At 36.1% G+C, this 24953-nt stretch overlaps 1 protein-coding gene across 3 annotated transcripts in view; it reads left to right on the plus strand.

The window, feature by feature from the left end:
- Window positions 1-24953, plus strand: part of MAP3K2 (mitogen-activated protein kinase kinase kinase 2) — a 48789-nt gene that overhangs the window by 3289 nt on the left and 20547 nt on the right. For all 3 annotated transcript variants that reach the window (XM_027678897.1, XM_027678896.1, XM_027678898.1), the window contains exons 2-5: window positions 16063-16132; window positions 18481-18599; window positions 20196-20236; window positions 22725-22824. In XM_027678897.1, the coding sequence (XP_027534698.1) occupies window positions 16129-16132; window positions 18481-18599; window positions 20196-20236; window positions 22725-22824 (264 nt within the window). In that variant the 5' untranslated portion in view covers window positions 16063-16128. The remainder of the gene's footprint in view (window positions 1-16062; window positions 16133-18480; window positions 18600-20195; window positions 20237-22724; window positions 22825-24953) is intronic.

Raw genomic sequence — 24953 nt, forward strand, 5'->3', positions numbered from 1 at the left:
TACTTCTATATCTCAAATTATTGCATATTTTTGAAAATATACCAGCAAAGTGTAACTTGCTTTTTCACATGAGAGGAAAATAACTTTCTTCATGCTGAAGTATTTTTTCTTTGCTGTAACTTTGTTTTCAACCATTTTTTAAATTCAAATCCTTCACTGTGTCATTCTCACTTGCTTCTCCTTCTTTATTTCCATTCATCATTTGTCCATTTCTGTGGATTATCTGCAGCAGTAAAAGATGCTGCTTTTGTTTTCCTGAGATATTTTGTGCTAAGTGCACTTATAATCTGACAAGAGCAGTGTAATAAAATTCATATGCTTCAGATATTTATGCTGTACTTTTGAAGTTCAAGTATGATAACACTGATGAACAGTTCTCATTTGGATGAAGGAATAAGTGATGGATATGTAAGAAGGGAAGGGATTTCATGAGGTCAGCCCCTACTCGAGGCAGAAACAAATATGCCGCAATCACGTCTGGCAGACATTTGTCTGATCTTTTCTTAAAAAACTCAGAAGAGGGGAATACCACAGCTCTTCACTGATCTATTTATAGCTAGTACATGACTATTACTATCGTTTGCAGGCTTTTCTTAACATTTAACTTGAGTCTCTGCCTTGGTGCTAGTTAAGCCAGTTAATTCTCATCCAACTCTTATTACTCATGCGGGATAATGAGTTCTGTGCTCTTTTCACGAACTGTTTGCATACATGAAGACTGTTCCTCTGTCTCCTTTTATTTCAGACTTCTCTTTATTAAACTGTGCAAACAGGATTTTTGTTGCTCCCTCTCACTGGACTCTATGTGATTTGTCTGTATCTTTTTCCAAAGACAAAGTCTTTGAGCAACTGAGTAATGAACTTACTCTGTAAGTTGCAGCAGAAGTAACGTGACAGACTTGTTAAAATGTCATTCTAGGGTGTGTGCATACAGGTATGGTTGGGTTTTGGTTTTGTTTTGTTGTTGGGGATTTTTTCCTTGCCAACAACATTTGCTGACACAGGAGCTCCTATTAGCATTTGTTAAATCAGGCATCTCTTTCTTCATATATACAAATTGAAGTTATCGTTCGAATTCAGTCTTCATTTCAGGTTAATTTTCTTCTATTAAGCATTTCTAGACTTAGTAGAATCACTTCTCAGTAAGTTATTCTACAGGAGAATATGCAGTTGTTGCTCTTCCGTATCTGTTTTCCAACACATACAGTCCCTGTGGCTTTTGAACATAAGCCTGCTCTACAACAGGGAACTTGATTGAGAGCAAGTTCTCCTAGGGTTAGATGCAGCTTCTGTTGGCAAAAATGTGTCTTTATTGGTCGGTGTTATACATGTGCTGTCTTTGAGGTAAATTGCATTGCTGCGATACCTTCTGTCAGTGTAACTGTACCTGAACAAGCCTTTTGCCATTTTGAGATGTCATATGGTCCAATGACATAGTAGAAGAAATTTTTATCCTCTAGGCATGCTTTACTGGAAGAATTGCAGAGTCAGCTACGAAACAGATGTGTTCAACATGTTCCCTGGTTTTACTCCATTTTGTCTGACTTACGTAAATGATTTTATCCATAATTTTTGAGGCTAGATCACAGATGGGACAAATTTTGTGATTCTTTCATCAGCACTTTCTTCACAAAAAAAATGAAACAGACACCAATAATGATTATTAAAGGAGACTTCTTTTGGTTTCTTGCTGGAAGAAGTATTTAAGCAGTCAGTGTTGCTTACCTCTTACCTGTCCTCAAAATTATTTTAAAATAATTTAAACAGGAGTTCTGTAAATGCCAACAGTTTGAATGCCGTGTTACCAAAATGGTAACAATGGGAACTACAGTCTCACCTTCGAACAAAGATTTGAAAATTGGAAAACCTCTTGATCAAGTTGTTGTTTGACTTGATTAAAAAAAGACAATAGAGAACTAAAACACTGCCACAAGCAGTAATTAAACTTCTAAAGAAGATATGACATTCTATAGAAGAGTGTGAGAATTGTCACTAAATATTTTTATTAATTTATAAATATTTTTATTAATGGAACCGCTAAAAACTGATTGGTAAAGCTCAACCTGTATTTAATTGTTGTTTTGTCACACTATGTGTGTTGTTAGCAGTACCACAATTACTTTTTTTTGTTTTTTTAATAAAAATCAATTTGAATAGCAACTCCCTGTGTTTCTTTTTGTTTTGGTTTGGTTTTTTCCCCCATATTGTCCTGATGATAATTGGTTTGGTATACAATAGCAGTTAGAAAAGCATTTCTTGCACTGCTGGTACCAGTAAGCTCAGTAACTTCAGGCAGGGATGAGGTTGGATCATGTAATCAATGATTTCTTAAACTGCCACAGCTACTTCCTTTACGGAATATCTGTTATGCCTCTGTGTCTGTGATATTGGCAGTATTGCGAATACCGAATGAGACTTTAAAATGAAAATATCAATGTTATTGGTGAAGTACCTGATGAGTTTTAGTTAAAATCTTAATCCATAATGAAATCGAACAAAAGATAATCCAGTATTCTTCCCTTAATGGTGAGCATGAATGAGTGCTTATGGCAGATTGAGAACAGTGTAAGCATATGTAATACTTAGCTTGAATATTCTTTCAATCCCGACTGTTTCCAGTAAAGGGTGGTTCTAAATCTGATGTGGGTTTTGTGTAGTTAGTAACCTTTGGATTTTTATCCTCAGACTTGACCAGTCTTTTTTTTGCATGCAGCTAAATGTCTGGCATCCAAATATCCTTTGGTAAGAAATTCTATAGGTATGCTATTTGTTCTGTTAAAATCTACTTTTTTTTTTTTTAACTTAACTTGTACTGGTTTCCTTTGGTACTACATTTCAATTGGAGGAGAGTGAACAATCCATCTCTGTCCAACATAACAATATATCTCTCTGTTCCTCATACAATTTTGTAGCACTTTACCACTTTCTCCCCCCACCCAAATCTTATTGAAACCAGAGTCCTAGCTTGCCTATTTGTTTTCCCCTGGATGCCTTGAATACATTCCTTCAATAGATGCCCTCAGTTGTACTTTTTCCTGCTTTGCTACATCCTCTTCTAGAGCTTAAGTGTTCGAGACGTGAAAACAGTGATATGTTTCAGACTGGGTTTTTGTGTTGTTTGTTTTTGTGGGTTTTTTTTTCATAATTCCTAACACTGACTTAATTTGTGAGTGCTGACAGTATTCAGTGCAAAGTCCCTTGGTTTCTTTTGTGCAAAGTTAGAACCTGCTACTCTCCTTCCTCCCCTCCACCCAACTTGTATCACTTCCATTCATATGTGCTGTCTGATAAAGATCACTGCCTTTACTGTAGTCAGCCCTTTCCCTGCTCTCACAAATAGGCACAGGAGTATCAGAAAACTTTTTACCTTGCTCCTCTCTCCTGGATAATTTAGAATATATCGAACAACACAGACTCTTGTGGAGCCCCACCGGTATCCTCCTTCCTTCTGAAAATAATAACTTTGTCTGTCCTATGTTTTATATATTTTAACCAATTTATTCATGCAAGGGTGGGTCTTTTTATGCAGTGACTGCAAGAAATCCTTTGGTGAGACTTCTCCAGCACCAGAAATCCAACTAGACTATGATAGCGACTGAGATCAGTTCTTTATACACACGTTCAGAGTGCACCAAAATTTGAAAGTGAGGATCTCTTCTTGCAACAGGCTTATCTGCTTTTCCCTGTTCTATCATAAATATCCATATGTCCATTATTTGTGGTTTATTTGTTACAGGTTGCACTTAACTGTGTGTAGTTTCCTGGAATCCCTGGTTTATGCATGACTGTCTTTTATGCATGACTGTCTTTTAAAGATCTTTTACAAGATCCAGTGGCCAAGAGGGATGGTTCCAGCATGAGTTCTTGCTCGTTTCTTTACGTTGGTGTTGGTACTGTAGAAGTGTGAGATCAGTTAGATAAGCTGATGGTTAATTGAAACATAAAATAAATCTTTTTCGGTTGAATTATCTGCTTGCTCCGGATCTCCTGCTTGTCATTGGGGTTCAGCTGGAAAGCAGCAGTTACTGTGGACAAGCAGGAGTACTCCCTTGACAGAAATGCAACCTTAGCAGTGGGACTGTTGTCTTAAAGGTGGTGATTAGGTGTGGGCACGGACATAGTAATCCTTCCTCTGGAACTTTTGAGTCTGTAGTTAGTTTACCTTAATAACTGTATTTATGAGGGTTCTTACATTTTTATCACTTAAGGGAAAAGTATAATTATAAAGCATCATAGATGTCATTGTAATGGTTTGGTACCCGCTGTGCTAGGGGAGGTGCAAGAAAGAAACCTTAGGACAGTACCTTATCTTTGTGTCTTTGCATTTTGTTTTGGAGTGTGTTGACAAAACTAGGTTTCTATTGTTATATTTTTGTTTAAATGTTGTTATGAGGAATTGGGTTGAATAACATTTTTTTTTTCAGATTCTCAAAGTGCAAAGGGACAAAGAGTTTGTGTATTTGATGGCTTGGCAATATGTTCCTATGTTTGCCTATGTCAGTCATTCAGTTTAAAAAACAGTGCCTACTGGATATGGATAAAAACTTAAAAGTTTGTCCATTTAGACCTGTTCAGTGAGACCTGCTGGCTACAAAAATGCTGCACAGTCATGTTATGTGTGTGGTAAAAGAATATTTGGATTTTGCATAGTATGTGTTACCTACAGATGCACACGAGAGTTTTTTCAATTTCCATTTATGTATATTGGGTACACACTTGTCTGTCTTCTTGAGCTCTCTGTAGCGTTCCAAGCATGAGTGGTCCGAGTCTACCCATAACTGGGGCTCCCTGGTTAAATTAATTGCTATTTGTTGTTGTCATTGGTGAGTGTTATAATCTTGAATTGGAGATTGATTCAGTAGTGTTTTTTCTGTGCTGTTTTGGAAATCTGTATGGCTCATGAATGTCTTATCCTACTTAAATATTCCATATCACTGTGTTATGAGATTGTCCTGCATCTTATGCTCTTATTATTGAGGATAGAAGTAATGGAAGAACTGTCTGACTGAATATACAAAGTTGAGTTACGATGGGGAGAGCAAGTGGGGTACTGAACTAGGAAGATGGGAGTGTGAGCTAGGAAAGGCATTTTAGGCAGAAGTTACAGGTTATGGTGAGTCAATGGAGTAGGAAAACATGACAGCAGGGTAGAAGAAGAAGATGAGAAACATCATAGTTATATTACTGTACTCTGGATTTCCTTGTTGTATTGCTGCCTTGCATAGTGTGTAGGAAGAACTGTGCTTTGAGGACCAACTGTGCTTTGGGGAAGGAGTAAGATACTTTGTAACAATGACTGTTCACTGAGGAGGGTTCCTCTTTGATTTGTTGCAAAATTTGGAAGGTGTGTAGTAAATGGGACTGAGGTGTCTTCATGGTAAAGACACAAATATGCCCTTGGAGATTTAGATTCTGTTTTTGCTGGTGTCAGGCAAAATGCCAGGTGGATCATGTTAATTAGAAAGACTGATATGGGTCCTTATGTTAAATTTTGTTGGTACTTGCTTTGAAGTGATGGTAGTGTGATTTGCAGCCATAGTTAAAACAACTGCTGTAGGTATGGAGATTGGGTTTATTTCTGTAGCTTATTTCTGAAAATGGTCATATTTCAATCCATCACAATCACAAAACTGGAAGGTTAATTGAAAAGGATAGAACTAGTTACTGGAATTTAAGGAGGTGCTTTCTTATGCATGTCCTCAAAAGCAATATCTGACTGATGATTTGTGTGTAATCACTCTTGTACATTAATTGAAATGCTCCAGTTGTTTGCAATACTCAGTTTCTGCTGGAAGCCTGCATTTTTTCTGAGGTACTTTGATTTTGCTTGTAGAATAATGTTCATAGATTAGAAGTGGTTTGTGATACGTTTACTTTTTTAGTAAAAGTTTGGTAACCATTTTTAGTGAATGGTTACTCTTAAAATTCATTTATTTGTCACTGGTTGTAGCCTGGTCTTCTTAGAGTAGTGAAGGTTGCAGGAATTGCCAATACCCATAGTAAGAATAAGTTTGCATACAGTGTACAATTAGTTCTTTGGCTGAACTTGAATGCTCTCACAAGGAAGAGAGCTATACTGTATTCTTTTAAGGTATGTGCTGCATGTCTGTTGAACAAAAAAAAACCAAACAAAAACCAACCAACCAAAAAAGAACCGAAACAGTTATCTTCCTGTAGGATCTTGGATGGGGACATTTGTAGTGAGGAATGGTTTTCATTGTGACACCTTTAGCCCTTCATCAAAAATATTTAGACTGGCTAGTAGTAAGTTTGGAGTGAAACTAACATTTGTGCCACTCATGACAACCTCAGCAGAAGAGCTCCAAATGGCAGCAACAGGTGCTGAGCTGAGAGCACAACTGAGATTTTTTAGAAGGAGAAACAGAAGCACCTAAATCTGATTATGACACATCCTATAATGCATGTTTCCTGGTATTCTGCAATTCTGAAAATTTCATGCTCCTTTTATGCAGCTACTCAGTTCACATAAGATAGTACATTAGGAAAAAGTTACAAACATCGTGGAAGTATTTTACTGTGCGAGTTTGTGGGCACTATAATGTTATCTTAATATCTTGAGTTAGTCTTAAACATTTTTGTGATGTGAATAGCACTAAGCAGTTTGTTTAGCATATAGCTTAGTTAATGGTAAGGAATATGTTCTTAGTGTTGTGATGCTCTGAGACTTTCTACCAATGTGGTGATAAATTTCCAAGAGCCAGAATACTCTGGAGGCAGTGATGCAGTTATTTGTAGTCCAGTGAACTGTGTCTATTACTTTTTAACATACCTTTGTGAGAAAATCTAGTCTTGGATAAGAGTAGAGGAGTATGAGCAGTCAATTTGTAGCCAATATGTTCTGTTGCAAAATTGGCAGCACTGAAGTATTTTTGCAAGGTGTTGTTGTGGCACCTGTCTCCAAGTTTCAGCTGTTGTGACCCTTCCTCAATTTAAAATTCATGTTTGTTTCATAATAATGGTGGTTTATTCCCTTGGAATCATGAACAGATCTTAAGAAAGCATCATGACTTTCAAGACAGATTTGCTTGATGTATCAGCAGTCATTCTTCAGTTAGATTGAGAAATGAGCTGTCGAGTGCTTTGGCTGCTGCTGAGGCAATGACAGATACAGGAAATGGAGAAGTTCTGTAAAACTTGAATTAGATAAAGAAAGAGATCTTGTTGAGGAAAGTGGATGCTTTTCTGTTTGAGGCCAATTACAGTCTTATCTTTTTTTGTGTGCTTGAAATGGAGTGGACTTATGAAGGGTTAGGTAATAGAGGCTCTTGATACATCTTGGAAAGAAGAGGTTCATTCAAAGCAGGAAACTTGCATTTAAGTGCCTTGGAACTCTCTAAATATGCTTATCTCTCCCTATCAACTGTAAAGGAAGTGTAGAGAGATTAGCTTTCCTCGACTATGGTTACTCTTTGTGAATATTGCTGTAAGTGTTAAGATATTTATCTCAAAAGCCTAATTTTGCTATAAACTCATCTTGAACTGCTACTTTGCATTTTTATGAGAACAGTCCTTAAAAACTGTGTCCTCACATACTCAAACCTTCCAGCACATTTTAAGTTTTTCAAGTCAAGATCATTGTTCATCAAGCTGATAAATGTTATATGAATGTGTCAAATTACAGTTTCTAGAACAACAGGAACTAAAGATTTAATCTGAGTAGGATGAAGTTTTGCTATTGTCACTGGGCATGTTGGATCCTTCAGTTTATTCTGAAATCTGTTTCTCAAGGTAATTTGAGAGAGAGCTGCATTTATGGTGCTAGAAGTGACCACGCTGTTTTTTGAGGTTTTATCCTTCCTGGAACTGGAAGGGCACTATCCATAGAAGTTGTATTTTATGCAAGTCTGGTCTGTTTTATTGTTTTGTGATTGGTTTTTTGTTTGTTTTTGTTTTGGGTTTTGTTATTTTTGTTTTGTGGTTTGGGTTTTTTGTTTGTTTATTAAATTGATCTCTGGAAGGATTGCAGTTAGTAACCATTCTTTTCAGAAAACAAACAAATACCAAATCATGTCTCTAACTGTACAGATGAGGTAAGTCTGCATGGTCATGTGGGCTCAGTGAGATGTAAATTCACTTTTTTTGCTTGCCAGGAAGATTTTAAGTGTCTTCAGTTTAAGAAATCTCAAGTCTACACACTGTAGAGACACCTGATATGTCTGATACTGATCAGCCATCCCACAGTTGCTGTGTGCAGCCTTCCCAATGCTCTGCAGTGAGCAGTGTTCCTGTAGGTTGTGTACAGAAGCAAGATGGCTTCTGCATACACTACATCTTTATATGCACAAGGATTCCATTATGCCTCTTTAATGTTGTTTTGCACTTATGTTAGATAATTACACATCCTGATTTAATAATTCTTCTGAATTGTTTCTTGCCAAACTGTCCAGTCTTTTAGCTGCAACTTTTTTTCCAATTTCCTAAATGATTGTCTTTATGTCAAAATGCAGTCAATGCAAAACTATTACTGAATAAACGTAATAAACCACAATATTTAGACTTGCATAAAATACAGCTTCTAATTATGAGTGGTGCCCTCCTGGTTGCAGGGAGGATAAAAGTTCAAAAAGCAGTCCTGTCCGTTTTAGCACCATAAATGCAGTTAATCTTGTTTTTTTTTAAATGTGTTTAATGTTATTTTTTTAATTAATAATAAATGGAGGGAAACCAGAATACATTATTATATGTGTTTAAAATATTTAATGGTATTGAAATAAATTTTGCTGGACTGCAACTGTTTTCACATGATTCAGGTCATTTGCTTAACCATAACTTATCTGTCTTGTTGTGCCTGCCTGATCATTGCTGGTCTCCAGGGGGCTGCACTGGGAGTCCTGTTCACTGGTATTTTTTGTTAAACAGGAATATGTATCTCGAAGTATTTTATTTTAATCCGTCAACTGATGATTTCCTGTTAGTTAATTGAGGTTTTAAAGCAAATAACTGAGATGTCATGTGATATTTAGCCAAATACGTTGGAAAAAACTAAGTAGGATAATTGCTGCAGTTAGTTCTGTTAACTAATCTGTAATCATTTCAAGAAGACATATTTTGCTTGGCAGTGATAATAAACCCTGAAATCAAGGCATTTACTGTGTTTTTTCCATTTAATACTGTGGTAGAAACCAAGCTAAGTGTTGCAGTATTTTACTCTCAATTGATGTGAAGATAAACAATTGGCAGCTCTTGGACTGCATTGTATCTCTTTGTTCTTGTGGGTGGTGAAATTTCTATTCCAGTTACACTGCTGTGGTTTGGACACAACCTCTTGATTTTTTTTTCCAAAACTGGAACAAAAAATGGATGCTGGCTATTTCTTCCTGTTTTTTTATCAACAATTGCTATTTCACTGTCTAAATTCAGTAAAAACCAGGTATCTGAGAGTATTTTTGCCCCTTAATATATTTTTATTAGTAATTAAAAAATATGTTAACTTTGAATGAGTTGGTTGCTATTATTTTATGAAGCCCATCATGCTGATAGAGGTTGCTGGCTCATGTTACTCTGTTTAAGGTTGTTGGGTCTCTGTACGATAGGTTAAAATAGCTTGGGGTGCTGAATGAACTGGTTTCATTACAAGAGAGTCAGCAAATTCAGGGCCAAAACTGGAAGTATGTCAACTAAGCTACATGCAATCAGAACAAGACTTAAAATATTTTTTAAAATAAGTCCAAGTAGTTTAGCAGAAATAAGCCAGAATTGTTCTTTCTGTGAAAAAATATTTGATGTGTTTATGTTGCTTATTTTGTCAAATAGTTGTTCTGGTGGTAGAAGGGTTTAGTTTAGCTGTTCAGGATGGAATTGTTGAATGATGGTAACTGTGGAAAACCACGTAGTGAGGCGCTGCCTGTAGCAAAGTGAGGCTTGGCCTCTTCTCCCAGGCAACCAGCAATGGGACAAGAGGAAATGGCCTCAGGCTGTGCTCCCAGGAGGTTCAGATTGGACATCAGGAAGAATTTATTCACTGAGGGGGTTGTCAAGCATTGGAACTAGCTGCCCAGGGAAGTGGAGGAGTCACCATCCCTGGAAGTGTTCAAGAAGCGACTGGATGTGGCACTTAGTGCTCTGGGTTCATTGATGTGGGTGTGTTCGGTCAAAGGTTGGACTCAATCTTGGAGGTCTTTTCCAACTTAATGATTCTATGAAGTAAAAATAAAGGGGAATAAAATTTGTGTCTGATGTTCCTTGAGTCCAGGACAGATAATCATTCCCGAATTACTGCCCTGGTTGTAAGAGACACTGCTCTAGGTTGTGTCTTCCTTACTTTGAGCCATCAACTGACAGAGCTTGGTTGGTTCCGCTGTTTTGCCAGTCTCTCCTAGCACAGTACAAGTGAGTGGACCATCTCAGTGTGTCCTGTCCAGTGCAATTCATCTCAAAATTGGGATAAATGGAAGGAGGAAGAAAGTGGTGCAGAATAGAAGGGGTTGCATGACAGAGAAAGAACTAATATTACTGCTCTGTGGCTCATGCCCTTGCTGACGTGCTATAGATAGACAAGATTCCTCCCTGCTGGCTAAGAGACATTCATTCATTCATTCATTCATTCATTCATTCACTCATTCCCCTGCAGTATCATTTAATTTTAAAAGATCCCGTAGTACTGTGACAGGAATAATATTTTTATTTTTTTAATTCACCCAGTAAAACTTCCATTTCTAATGTTGCAAATTTGACCCACTGAATCTTATTTTTCGTTTTGTTTTGCAAATGTTACCTTAATTTATCATTGTTGTTGGCTTTTGATTTGGGTTAATCTTTTTCTCCTTTTCCTACTTTTCCTCTGAATACCTTTTCTTATATATTATTACAATATGTTAAAGACCCAAGTTTTTCTAAAGCTGATCTCACATCTGATGTGTCACTCCTAGACTTTTTCTTGTTACTGCTCTTTACTTCTATTTTCTCAGTCCTTCATGATCTTATGATACTGCTGCTGCTTTCATAGTCTTTGAAAAGAGTGGCTTTTTGTCCAGTGTTCATTTGTGTGTATGTCCATATAAAATCCTCTTCTTTTTGTTCATTTCTATGGAGTTACCTTCTTTTAGGTATCTCCTAATGTGTTGTAACAATGCTGACTTCTATGCTTGTCACACTATGCAGTGTCATTATTGTCATTTATGCCAACAGTTGCTTTGAGCTATGAAAAAGGCTACAGAAGTTCGGATTTAGGTATTACTGTTTGTCTTGTGAGCAGATACTGTTTTGTTTTTTTTAAATAAAACCCATAACAAGCAGTGCTGCACGTTATTGTGATGAAAGGTTAAGTAGATATATTTGAGTGGGTGATCACTTCAGCCTTGCTTACTGTGATTTATAAGAGATTGGTTGTGTGCAACCAAGCATTTGATTGTTTAGGAATAACATTTTTAGACTAAAACCATTTTGTCTGGCTCGTTCTTCTGGCTATGAAATAAATTTTTATGGTGTTACTTTGATTCTGATTGTCCATTCTACAGTCTGAAAAATTACCTGTGAATGCACACTCTTGATTTTTACTTGGCTCTTTGCATCATCTGTTTTTTTGATAGAGAAGTGTGTGTTTGAATAGCAATGCTCACAGATTTTGATTCCTTGTTGTTTTGGTTTAACTTGCTTAGCTTATGTCTAATATAGTAGAAGTCTGATTTAATCTTTAACTGTGATGGAAATAATTACAATGCGTCTTTCTTATTGAGTTTGCACGATATCATTTTGCTTTGGTGTAAGAACTGGAAGCCATGTATCCTTGCACTCATTTGTTTTAGAGAAAATTTATTTTAGGGAATTGATATCTTTGAGGTTCTTGCGTCGCTGTTGAAATAGGTTTGGACTCCAAAGGTGTAAGGCACCTTTACGTGTAGATACAGTATTACTGTATGAGTCTAAAATCCATACAAAATCAGGCTAAGCTAGATTGCTTGCTTCACTGTTTTTTTTTGTTCTTGATTTTTAACATGAGCAGCATTAAAGCTGGCTTATGCTCTTAAGTAGTTATATACTCCCTGTACTGTTCTCAGATGATTAGTTTAAGGCTCTTGTTGTAGCCGTAGCTAATTTTACTCTTTAAAAATTGTACTTCTCTTATGAAGCTGAATGCTGTAGGAGCCATTTCATTTCTGCACACTATGTATCTTTGTATTTCACAGAACTATAACACCTTTTCTAGCTCACTTAATAAATATTCACTCCATATAGCACCTGCTTGCTTACTTCCTCTACTGTGTGAGGTTAAGGCTTTTTTCTCCTAGCCTACAAGCTTTTGAATGCGACCAAGTCAGTCATGAGAGACGATGTAATATGTGTGCCAGTGCTTGTATACTTTTATCTCTCAGTAACCGAGAGGGCACCGGGTTGTGTTTATTATAGGAGTGCCACGGGGCGTTTGAACAGCTCCATTATTGGCCACATGACTTACTTGCCCTCAGGCTTTGTTTCATTTGCATTGAGAAAGCTAAAAACAATTTCCAAGAATCACCTGGATATTTTCTTCCTTCGGTGGCATTCTCAGATTCTGAAAGACTTCCAGGCTCTGGAAGGTGGCTGGTGGGAAGTGAATCATGAATATGAATCAGCGTCTCTCCACCCTTATATCCAAAATGCTGTTGCTAGGATATTCTTCTTTGATGATGTGATAAGAGTAGCAAACACCTTTTTGAAATTCACTCTCTGTTATCCTTTCTTTAATTTCATTCAAATTCAGGCTGCTTGTGTCTCTCTGCAAAACCTTGACATAATCTTATTCTATCTTTGCATCTGCTCTTTCTGTTTTGCAGCCTTTGCTTCTCCTGAGTTTTTCTCTGAGTTCCAGTTTTTTGTTTCGCTTCCTTTTTTTTGTCCTGGATTGTAATTTAGTCTTGTATGTGTGCGCTATACTAACTCTACTATGCAACCATGGATTAGGGTATGCTTTTTTCCCTTTCTACAGAATGTATATACTTCTGTTTGAAAAAATGTTGATTTCTGTTAGCTTGTTCTTGCTCACTCTCCACAACAACCCTGTTGTTACAGCCCATTGTGAAAATGAGCAGTTAAAAACAGAAGTGTTTTCTCAATTCACGCGATGAATTCATAAAGGTCTTCATAAATTTGGATCTGAGTAATGTTTTTAATTGAAATTTTATTGTTGTTACTTGTTTTTGAAGTAACGCTAAATGCTAACAGAAAGGCCGTTAAGCTGTTTAGTTGGTGATTAATTATATTTTATATTTGAATAGAAAGAATTTTGGTTAAAAGGGACAATAAAGTAAGACATATATAAGTTACTCAGAGAAATTTAATTTTCCTAAGTTGTTTTTTTTTTCTTTTAAGGAATAAGAAGGAAGTGGAAGAGAAAATAAATTTATGTTCACTTATTAGCTTATGTTCTTTTATGAGAGATGCCACAAATTAATAATAAAGAATGAATTCTTGTGGCTGGAGCAACTTGAAGAAGATATTTTTAAAATATTTCTTCTTCAGCCCTATATGAGCCCTGTAGCTCAAATATCTTGAGCTTCCAAGTTGTTTTGGGTTTTTTTTTCAGCTACGTTTAGAAAGAACATCTGGGGTGGTTTTGTTTGGAGATATAACTTGGTGTGGTTTTCTTCAGGTGTGGCAAAAGATTTAAAATGCCTCAGAGAACTATTGTATTTCTTTGAAGTGTTTTCAAGGAAGTATTACAGAAGTACTTCATCCAAAGTCATGAAACACATTTTTATGTTTAATGTATTAAGACAGATAATTAAAACAGACATAAGAAAATGACATTAGCTCTCATTTAAAGACAGTTGAATCAAATACAGAAATAAAAAGATGTTTTATGACCATCTTCAATGAGTAATTCTTTGGAATATCTCCCAAGACAACTGGTGATACAAAAAACATAGCAGAGGAAATAATTTAATGTATGTTCTGCTTTGCTTTTTTGACTCTTAGGGATGCAAAGGATGCAAAGAATCAGATATGGGGGAAAAATGTTAGTTGTGATATTTAAGGTTATAAAGGTAATCCCAGTTCACTAAGTAAACCAGTTCTCCTGGCATCTTGTGTGAGAGCAAGGTCCAAAGATACTTTCCTTTTTTTGAGTGATATTGGGCACTATCATTCAGCAAATAAGTGAAAATTCAGCAAATAAGTGAAAATTCAGCCTGTTTTGCTCTCTGAAGATTAGTACAAATCCCCTGCTTTTCTGTCTTCATGTGTTTCCTTTCCTGTTATGGAGCAACAGAAGCTTTTTCCTTTTTAGTTTTTGTTTTTGCTTTGGGGTTTGCATTTGTTTGTTGGTTTGGTTTATGGGGTTTTTTTTTAAGAGGCTGGAGACCATGTTAGTAGTGAAAGCAGAGGGTTGTGTCATGAGGCTGTGGGCCACCCAGGCCAGGTTTAGTTCACATACTCTTACAGACTTTAATACTTTACAAGGCATTAGATGGGAGTTTCTTTTCCACAACACTTGGAAACTGTTTCAGGTACTGTTTTGAGGCTGTCCTTAGACTCAGAGTATGTAACTCTGAGTGCACATCCATCATATTTTCAGATTTATTTTAGTTCGAATGTGCTCTTTTGTGTGCTCTCTTAACCGAACTGATTTCTGATTATGTAGTGGGACCTCTGGGTCTACTTGAAAAGCCTGAGTTATTATACAGCTTGAAACAGACAGTAGTAGATGAGTCATCTGATAGGTAGGCACTATTTAGGAGAGACCTTCATATGACTCTCAAGTCCAATGTAAGAGGCAATACCAGAAACTTGGATGCCGAACCGAAGGTGCTCAGAAGTCTTTTGAAAAACTGTAATTAATTTGTTGTTAGATAGACAATTGGCAGAATATTCAAGCAAGGAAACCTGACTGACTGGTGCTGAAAGAGCTCCTCCCCTCTCTTCTTAGCCATGTGCTCCCACAGGCTGCCCTGTGCTGGTCTCAGGGGTCGTTTGACACTAAACCATAGGAAAAAATTTTGGTTAAAGAAGGGGAAAAAAAATGAGTCCTATTTATTAGTGTAACTCCTTGAATGAACTAGCAGGGAAATAATTTGTTTTTATCAGAGTAAGGTAAATCTTTTTCTCTTGAGTCAGAAGGAAGGATGGTCCACTGCAGTCAACAAAAGGGAAGAGGGACGAGGGACATAGGCCTTCCCTACTTGGTTACAGCGACTGCTTAAGAAATTAGAATTTTCTTCTCTTGTGTTAAAAAAAGTCAGAATTTTTCCTGTGGTAGCCTGTATTGCAGCAAATCTCATTGTCTGTTTAGGGATATGACTTTCGGTTTTTGCTGTTAACCTCCATAATGGCATCTCATAGAAAGATTATTTTAATTGGTCCTTCGTTATTGGTTTTTTTCAGTTGGCCAGTTTTGAAGATGTTGTGACAGGGTTTGTTCATAAAAGTGCTCCTTATGTTTCTGCTTTTCTTTAAAACATATATTGTATATTAAATGTTAATACTTGCTGTCTTCCAGAGCCATTTACTTTCAGAAATGTTAGGATATCTGTGTTATGTTCTTGAATTATGGTGAAAAATAATACTTGGAGTTTTTGAGTTTATATAATCGGTAGGTGTTGATGACTCTTGATTTGTGCTGTGAGTTTGATATGTATTTATATATAGGGACTGTATATATCTGTATATAACTATCTATAACTTTAACTATCTATAACTTTAACTATAACTATATATATAACTTTATATATAACTATATAACTTTAAACACCAGATACAGTGTGGACCTGTAGAAAAAGAATCAATTTTTAATAATCTGGAGTAGTGGGTATCCCAAATGGTAGAGTGTTATAGTTAATTAAGCTACTAATCATCATTGAGGGGTATAGGTAGAGACTAAAATCAGCTTAAGTCTAGAAGAATATTTAGTTCAGGTTTTTATATCTTCGTAAAGTATGTACATTGCTCAGAGGCTGGTGAGGCTTTGGGAGCAGTATCTGTTTTCTCCGCACATTGTATTTGTGCCTTATGCAATTGAATTTGCTATGTAAAGTATTAGAAAAACTGCCCATAAACAATGAAGAGTTGGCTGTTTTACATGGCTTTGACAACTTCAGTAATTGTGGGGTTTTTGGTTTTGCTTTTTAGGGAATAAAATAATGCTAATGAAGCAACCCTTTCCTTGAAGTTCGAGTTTTCAGACTCACTGCCATAATGGGTAAGTCTTATGTGTAACATACATATAAAAATTTAATTCAGATACTCTTCATTTCTATTGAGTGCTAAAACCATTAATGTACTACAGTTCCTAGGAAATGTGTCCTTTGGCTGTTTAATGCAGTGTAGCACCTATATGAAAGGCAGTGTTCAGCAGCTTTGCAGTATTCAAATATTTCTCTTTTTTTTTTTTTTTCCCTTGGAGTGTAGCACTTTTCCCTTATTATGCAGTAACTTAAAGATTTAAGTATAGGAAATAGAGATTCATGGTATTAGAGTACTGGACAGTATTTACTGTCCTCTAAATGGTAATGACTGTTGGAAAAAAACAAGCCCAAACCACAAAGTCTATGTTAAAGAATTTTATCTTGTTGCCTTGTATCATTGCAATGCAAAGCCAGGACTGTGTAGATGGTCTGTTTTTCTAAATATGTGGCACATTTGTATTACTTTAGATTTTATGCCAGTTTTTCAAGCTGTGCGTGCTTTTTAATGAGTTGACCATGTTGTTATTGTAATCGTTTATCGGAGCTCCCTCTCAAAAAAATCCCAGCAAACCAACCAACCACAGCATGCACATTTTCATATTGCTTTTGTTCATCTCTTATTGTTATGCTAATGTTCCTAACCTTATGCTTAATAATCAAGTTGCCTAATCTGGGAATACAGCACTCTTCAGATTTCTGATCTTCTCCAACATTTTGCGTGAGAGGAGTGACTCTTGAGTCCTGATGGATATTCAGTAAACTTTAAACACTTTGCCACAGTTCTTTGGTTTCATGAAATATGCAACATAGTGACCACTGGGAAAGAAACTTCGATCAACTGCTAAAACATCAATTTATTTTTTACCGTTGCGGAGCACTAGAATAGGCTATAACACAATAAAATAGTTTAACTTTTCTAATTTTGGCAAATCTTGAAGTGTGTTTTAGTGTGAGAAAAGAATAACTGAGCTGCAAGAACGCCTTCAGTTATGCCATTAAATATTGCTAGTAAAACTTGCTTTTATAGATTTGCATATCTTAGTAGAGTTATGAATAATGACAGCATGAGTGATGATCAAAGATACTCATTTTCAGACCAGCTTTCTGATCTGTTAGGAATCTATTAAATTAGAACACTTAAATCCCACAATTTCCTTGTATAATAAATATATTTGGTTGTATTTTAATAGAATGTGAAGGAATTCTCATGGTTGCTGAACACTTGGAATGCTTACTTGCTGATTTTAATGCTGAGCTTTTCTCAGGTCTGTGTTTGAGAAATACGGTTCTTTGTAAATCACGGCATTTAGCAATGAATTCTTCAACAAACATTGAATTGTTCACAATGTTCCTTCATTGTGAAGGAGCGTGAAGGCACACAATCAACACCTTTGTAGATATATTTTGTCATCCAGTGTTCCAGATGCATGCTGAGTGCAGGTACTATTGCTGTGGCAAGGAACAAAACATTAGAAATAAATTTCTCTTAGTGGTGGATGTACAGGCTTTTGAGCTCCTAAGTGTTTTCCTGTCTAAAGGAGCATCCCATTTCTAGGGCAGATCTTGTCTATCATGGCCTCAGGCTGTCACAGTTGCAGCAGATCTTCAGGATTTAGGTTTTTTTGTGAACTTGAAACCTAAGTTATGTAGCACTCCTGCCCCTAAATTGTCCCCTGGGTTCAGTGCTTCTGTTTCTCCTTATGAATTCTTCATTTAAGCCCTAAGATCCTCTGTATTTTCAGTCCTGGAAAAGTTCTGTGGTGTTTTATTTTTGGTTTATGGGTTGTTTTTTTGTTGTTGGGTTTTGTTTTTGTTTTGTTTTTTTTAATTACTTCATGCACTATCAGCAGATGCTCAAACAGTTGAGGTGTTCCTCTGGGAGTTTGTGTATGCTTCCAGTGGGCATGATCATACCTGTTCAAGACAGAGGGAAAATGGTTCAAAACTACTTGTGTTTTTTTCTGTGTTTTCTGAGAGGGGCGGGAAATGTAATTTCTAGTAAATGTCTCATCCATATTATTTGAAACAAAGTAGATAAGGCTTTTCCCCCTCCACCCCCTTCCTTTTATTAGTACAGCCTGCAGTTGTGTAGAGCTTAGTCTCTGTTATGACTTCAGTTTTTTAAACTTGCTATTTAAGTGTGGTTACTGATTAAGCTGTTTATTTCCTTAAGCACTGTTAATGATAAATAAAATAAAAACATTTGCAACATGGCAGCAATTTTTTTTATTTGGCAGTTATGTATTGGAGTGTAATGAGGACTTTTGGATTTTAGAATAATGCCTGCCTAATTGTGAAATGAAACAGTAATGCCCTTCAAATGTAACAGTCTTTTACACTTGTCTGGTCTTTTTCTCTGCAGATGAGCAGCAAGCTCTGAATTCAATCATGCAGGATTTGGCTGTGCTTCATAAGGCCAGTCGTCCTGTATTGCCCCAGCAAGAAACAGGAAAACCAAAGTCATCTTCACCTAAAAAACAGGTAATTTTTAATGTCCTCACTAACCTACTGAACATGGAACGTCCTGCTGTGACTTCTATAATTATTTTTCTTGCCAGACTAGTGAGCATACCAGAATGAGCTGTTAGTCTCCCACATGTGCTGCCATTTTCTTTGTTCATGTTCTTGTATTATCAGCAAAATGAAATGGTGGCATTTGAGAGCAGATCATAGTATATGCTTAAATAACTCTTGTACTGATAAATTGAAGATCATAGAGGTATTTTGACATTGTACGTAGAGTGATTTTATAGTTGTTGTTATTATTATATTGATACTATACTATTTTAAAATATCAAGAAAGAATTTTATAGGTTTATTAGATTGTCCAGTTGTAACCTATATCATACCAAAGAACGTCAGTACAGCAGCAGAAACATGCTTAAACTCTTTTACTGCATCTTTGGCCTCGGTTTCTTGTTTGTTCATGTGCTGGAAATGTGAGTTCTTTTCAGCTGTGTTTGTTTTCTCTAGATACTAAACAGAAATGGAATAAGTAGTAAATACTTAGTTGATAGGTTTGAGCTACTATACTGAGAGATTAGGAGAGGACAAAAAATTTTTACCCATAAATAACATAATAAACATACATTAACTGTATGTTTATTTGATTGGATCCTTAATTTACAGTTCAATATTTAATGAAATTTCAGTTTGTGCCTGTTTTAACCTTTTAATATATATTCCTATATATTTGGCTTTTAAACTGTCAAAACCCAATGGCTACATCTTTTTCATTCTGTGCTTTAAAAGTTGTATGAGTTCAGTGTATATCACAGTGGTGCTTTGCTGGTGTCATGTAACTCGTGTCTGAGCTGTGACTTTAGACATTGTGGTAACATGCATTTTTGGTCCAAAATGATTTGAGTATAATACATGCTTAGACAGTTAGAAGAAATTTTTATCCTTCTGTTTCAATTTATGAATTTTGAAAGTAATAATTTGATAATCAGTTGTTTTGGAAAATGCAACGTTGTTACTTGGATAATGCATTATTGTTTTTCCTGCATTATTGTTTTGCCTGCAATAGGTGCTAATACAATTTGATTCTTAAAACTATGATTTTGCAAAAAGCAAACTTTATTTCCACTGCAAATATATACAGATATGGTTATTGGGAAATTTATTGCATGACTGCTGGCTTAATTACATGTGTTGGTTTCTATGGTAATGCTTATGAAACAAGATATGTTTCTTAAGCCTAAAATGCTCAGCTGCAAAGTGTACGTAAAAACCTGTTGTTGGAGATAAATCTACCTGCCTGTTCAGGATAGAGAACTTTTGAATTTGAAGTCATAAATCTGTTATAATATTAAGATATATTGATAGAAAATAATATCTTTACTTACAGAAGCATTCATTGTACTTCAGAATAAGTTTTTGTATTTTTTACACACTTTAAGCCTCTATCAGGTACTTCAGCAGTGGAAGCTTGTTTAGATACTTGTTGTATTGGAAAGGACAGAAAATTAATAAGGAATTTAGTTCTGGTGTAAGATTATTGAATGGGAGTTCATGGCCTTCATTAAGGGAGGTATTAACAAACTAATAGTGGTTCCTTTATGTCTTTTCTTACAGAATGATGTTAGAGTCAAATTTGAACATCGAGGTGAAAAAAGGTAAGGAAATAGTCTTGTCTCTTAATTATTTGTAGAGTTTTGATGTGTTTCTGTCATGAAGTTTCAAAGTATTTCAGATCTCTAAGTGTATTTTGTTTCAGCTTAAATTTAATTTTGATATGAACACAATTTAAAGATAATTAACTGTTTTAAATGTGGGCTCTAAGTATACATAAATGTGGAAGTATCATACTGTACCTATGTCCCATGGAGGATCCTTCATTTGGTTACCCTTCAGATAGGTATTTGTAGCTATGATCAATTACTTAGATCACTAGAATAGATCTCAAGTTTGAATAGACCAGAATATAAATTTTTTTGCTTCATCATGTGTGTAATAAATGCATGATAATTTATTGTTACTGTAACACCCAGAAAAAGAGGTCTAGATCTTAAATCTCAGTATTGGATTGTACTTTGGAGGTACCAGTCTGAAACTGTAAGAAGAAAATTTATTAGATTCAGATTGCTTTTATTTAATCAGTTAAAATTTATTTTCATTTTGTATATGAGGTGGCTGATGCACCTGTCTAAAGTATACAAGCATCTGTATATATCACTGCTCTGATGACTGCTTAAAAGCTTTTACAGAATTCACTGTACAACTCCATGCAGAACTGGTTGTGGACAACTGATTTTGCCTGCCTGTCACTTTCTGAAAGCATAAAATTTCATTCTGCCTGCAGAGAAATGGTTATAGAATAAGATCTTTGAAAATACTTAAGGAAAAAGGAAATAATATCCTGGTCATGCTGTTTGTCAGTAGAAATTGTAAATTTCTTAATTGCTTCAGAATGAAACCTATACTACTTCTGGGCAGCCCTTGGTGTGACGTGCGGTAGTTGAGTGTGTGTCCATGCTGATTACAGTGTGTGCCCTCTCTGTACATGGAGCAGTAAAATAGCAGTAAGTTCCCTTGGTATTAACATTCTTCAGCTTCTTTCTATCACCTCTCTGAACATCACACATAAAAGTGCATTGGTAATGGTTGAGTGCTATAAGTAATTTGGAGGAAATAAGTCTTTTTGAAAGCTTTGAAAATTGAGGACTCTTCCACCTAACTATTTCTTGTGAAATAAGGAGAAGCATGAATTTAAAACAGAGAGATGTTTACTTGCTGCCAGTCTGCATGGACAGTGCATTTTGCAGTTTATCATAATTCACTTTCACAGTGAACTAAGTTAATCAATTCAATATGAATTGCTTAACAAGCATAAAATAAGTGTGTGGAAAGATACCTTTCCCAAGCTTTTATACTGATGGGCCTAGCTCTGTTCTGCACTGTCCCAAGTGCCTTGAGCCTGCTTGCCCAGAGGTGCTGGGCAACCCAGGCTCATTGCTCAGCATGAGTTATAATACTTTTGTTGCCTGAGCATGTAGATCTAAGGATAAAGTAATGAAATTATGCAGGAAAAATAAGTTATGCAATGGCTTTCTCACTAGCTTTGAAAAAGGGAAGTGAAAAGCAGAAGTGATTTCAGACTTGCTTTCAGTGGTGAATGTGGCACTTTGTTCCAAGGAGCTGGTGGTGTGATGGGTAGAGTTGTAGGCTTGTTGCACAAATTGTTAACTACAGTGAGAGTTGGTGTTGGTTGCTTTTGTTTGTTATGGGTGTTTTTTTAAGATTTTATTTTTAAAAAATAATTTTTAATTGAAAGTGGCCTGGCTTCTAGGCTTATTTCAGTGAGACAAGTTGTTCCCTAACCAGTGTAGTACTAACTGAACCACTGACGAAAGGAGCAGTTACCCTTTGCTAACTTTTCTGCTTCACAGAATTTGAGTGCTCTTTCTTTTTTGAATGTGAATTGGATGTACCTCAATAGCTTAATCACTTTTAAATGCTTTTTTTGTTTAATGCTGTTGTATCTCAAAAAATACAATAGTTTTCTATAGTAAAAGGGCAGTTTGGGCTAACTGGTTTGATGAGACATTGAGTTAAAAGAAAATCTGACTTGTTGACCTGCAACTGCACCATTCTTACAGGAGCACATTTGAAGCACAGTTAGTGATGGACTGGGCAGTTTGAGTGTGTAGTTCATTATGGTAAGGATGGTGACATTTAGTTACCTTCCTCAGGTAAGATAGTCTTTCAGATTTCCAAAAAAGAGAATAATTCCTTTCTGATGCTTATGCTTGTCAGCCTGTGGTACTCCATTGTCTTAGTTTTCTGGAGTAGAAAATTTTAGAAGTTTCTAAGAATTTGCCTCTGAAATGGAGGCTTGCAAAGCATTAAGCAAGCCACATAGAACCAAGTAAAGTCATCATAATGAAATCTAATTCTGTGCCTGATTATCCCTTTTAACTTTCTCACTGCTTTTCTTTCTTTTTTTTAAAGTCTCAAAATATGGAGGACAGTGAATAAAGCATAGTCTTTTATGGTCTTTTTAGTAATAAATTTAGTTCTAAAATAGTTCTTTAGTAATGAGTTGCCGGATTTTCATAGGTTATGGACAAAAATTCTTTAAAACTTAAATTATTTGTTTTTCAGGATCCTGCAATTACCAAGGCCTGTTAAACTTGAAGATCTTGCAGCTAAAGCTAAAGTTGCTTTTGGACAGACTATGGATTTACATTACAGCAATAATGAGGTAATATTCTGTGTCCTCTAAATTCTTGCCTTGGACATTGATTGTTTTGAGGCTGAAATTTGCTCTCACAAGTAGTGGGAACCACTCCTGTGACAAAACTTACTCCTGTGACGAACTCCGGGGTTTCTAGTATGTGTGTGTGTTTTCTCAAATATGTAAGTCTTGTCCAAATTAGGATAGGCAGGAGATACGTGAAATGTTTCATGAGTATCGTAATGAATTATATCTCAGACTTTGTTAGGAATGGGTAAATTGTCTTCCTCATCTGCCACAGTTCTGTTACAAGTCTTTACTTCTTTGAGCTTTGTTGTGTTTGTAAATTTGAAGTAACATTTATCCTTTCTTGTAAACTCTTTTCTTTAAGGATTGATCTTGTTAGGCAATTGCTAGAATGCTGCATTTAGTTACTGTTTAGATTGCAGGAATAGGCTTAGCTGTTGCTCCTCCTGAAGTGGCTGGTTCCCAAAGATTTCTTGGAAACAGTGCCAGCACTGTCAAGCCACTTATGCTTGATCAATATTACTTCCAGCTTTCCTTTAGAAGCAGGGATGGAATTATAGCAAATATATTTACAGATGCAGGATCCATTCTTGTGAGTTACTTCTGGGTTTTGCCTTGAGTCAGCAAAGTTTGTAAAGGATTATTCGTGTGGTTATGCACAACATAATTGCTGTATCTAATCTGCATCTTTGCAGAAGAAAGTGCCAGTAATTGCTGTTTGTTGGTAACATTATCAGGCACTTCTGTGAAACTGATCCTCAAAATGAAGAATTCCAACAGAAGGCTTTTGGAGATTAGGAGGGTCAAAAGTGATGACCCTTCATAATGCTTTAGCCTCAACTCCTTCCACTGATAGATTCTTAGGCATTTGAGTAGGTTTTCTTCTTGTCAACTTCGGCACTAGTTGGCAAATCATCCCATCACCTTTCAGAAATGGGATGGTGATAACATGTCATTAGGATTAAAACTGCAACTTAACAAATGTGCAAACTCTTCATTTTATCAAGACCTTCTTCATCAATCCCATTTCTTTTTGTATAAAACTACTGTATTTTGACTGGTGATGTATTTAAGCATTACTGACTGATACTGTTTACAAGTAGAATAGATTTAAAAATGTGTATTGTGTTGTTCCTTTGTTACAAGCAGAAGTTGAAATGTACACTCCTGAAACACAAGCTTGATCTTACGTGTTATAGAATTCAGATCTCAATAGCATTTTAGTGGCATAACATTTTTGTTCTAAAGATACATATATTCTAAGTTAATTCTAATTAGTTAGATCCAAGTAAGATTCTAGTGAGGACTACAGTTGTTACATGTGGGTCACGTCTTCCTTAAGGAAGTAAGGATACACTTCCTTGACAAATTTTGTTTTTCAATGGAGAAATTCTGTTAGTGATGCAATTTCAAACAAGTATAGTTGTAATAATAATAAATAATGGCCAGTCTTCGCGAACGAAGATTTGGGGAAAGGTCTTTTACCTTTCCAGCCTGCGCAATGGATTTTTTAGGTGAGACACAGCCTGCGCTGAACTGAGCCCACCCTTTAATCCTAAGGTTCATCTGCCGGGGCCAAGCAAGCTTGGACAATGGCAGTGAGGTCCTCAGGACGTAGGTTTGTTTAGAGTGACCTTCTCATAGATGGATGGCCTCACAGGGCTAACGGGCTCCATCTGCCCGGGGAACTGGCTGGATTCGAACCTGCGTTGCAGAGGTGAGAGTCCTGCATGCTAACCACTAGGCCACCAGGGGTCCCCATAGTTGTAATATTTGAGATACAAAAGTCCGCTTTATGCTCTGTAAAATAAGACGTCTGTTCATCTTAGAGACTTGTGGTAATTTAGGCTATGGTAAATACATTGACCCTGTTGCACCTGTTTCTCTGAAACTTGTAGGATATTCAGTTCCATATATGCAAAATGGTTGCTCTTTGGTTGTGAAGACTTGTTCCACCGCTATAATTATGAAGGCATCTGAAGGAAGAGTTAAGGTTGAACTTTAGACATTTTGATGATAACTTGAGGGATCATTTAATAAATTTTATTTTCAAGTTGTTTGGTATGAATGAAAAGATTCCCTTTATTTATTTCTCTGCACTTGACTTTCTCATTTCTTTCTTGTGTCCT

This window comes from Neopelma chrysocephalum, unplaced genomic scaffold, assembly GCF_003984885.1.
Source record: "Neopelma chrysocephalum unplaced genomic scaffold, ASM398488v2 Primary Assembly neopelma1_44, whole genome shotgun sequence".
NCBI classification, from domain to species: Eukaryota; Metazoa; Chordata; class Aves; order Passeriformes; family Pipridae; genus Neopelma; species Neopelma chrysocephalum.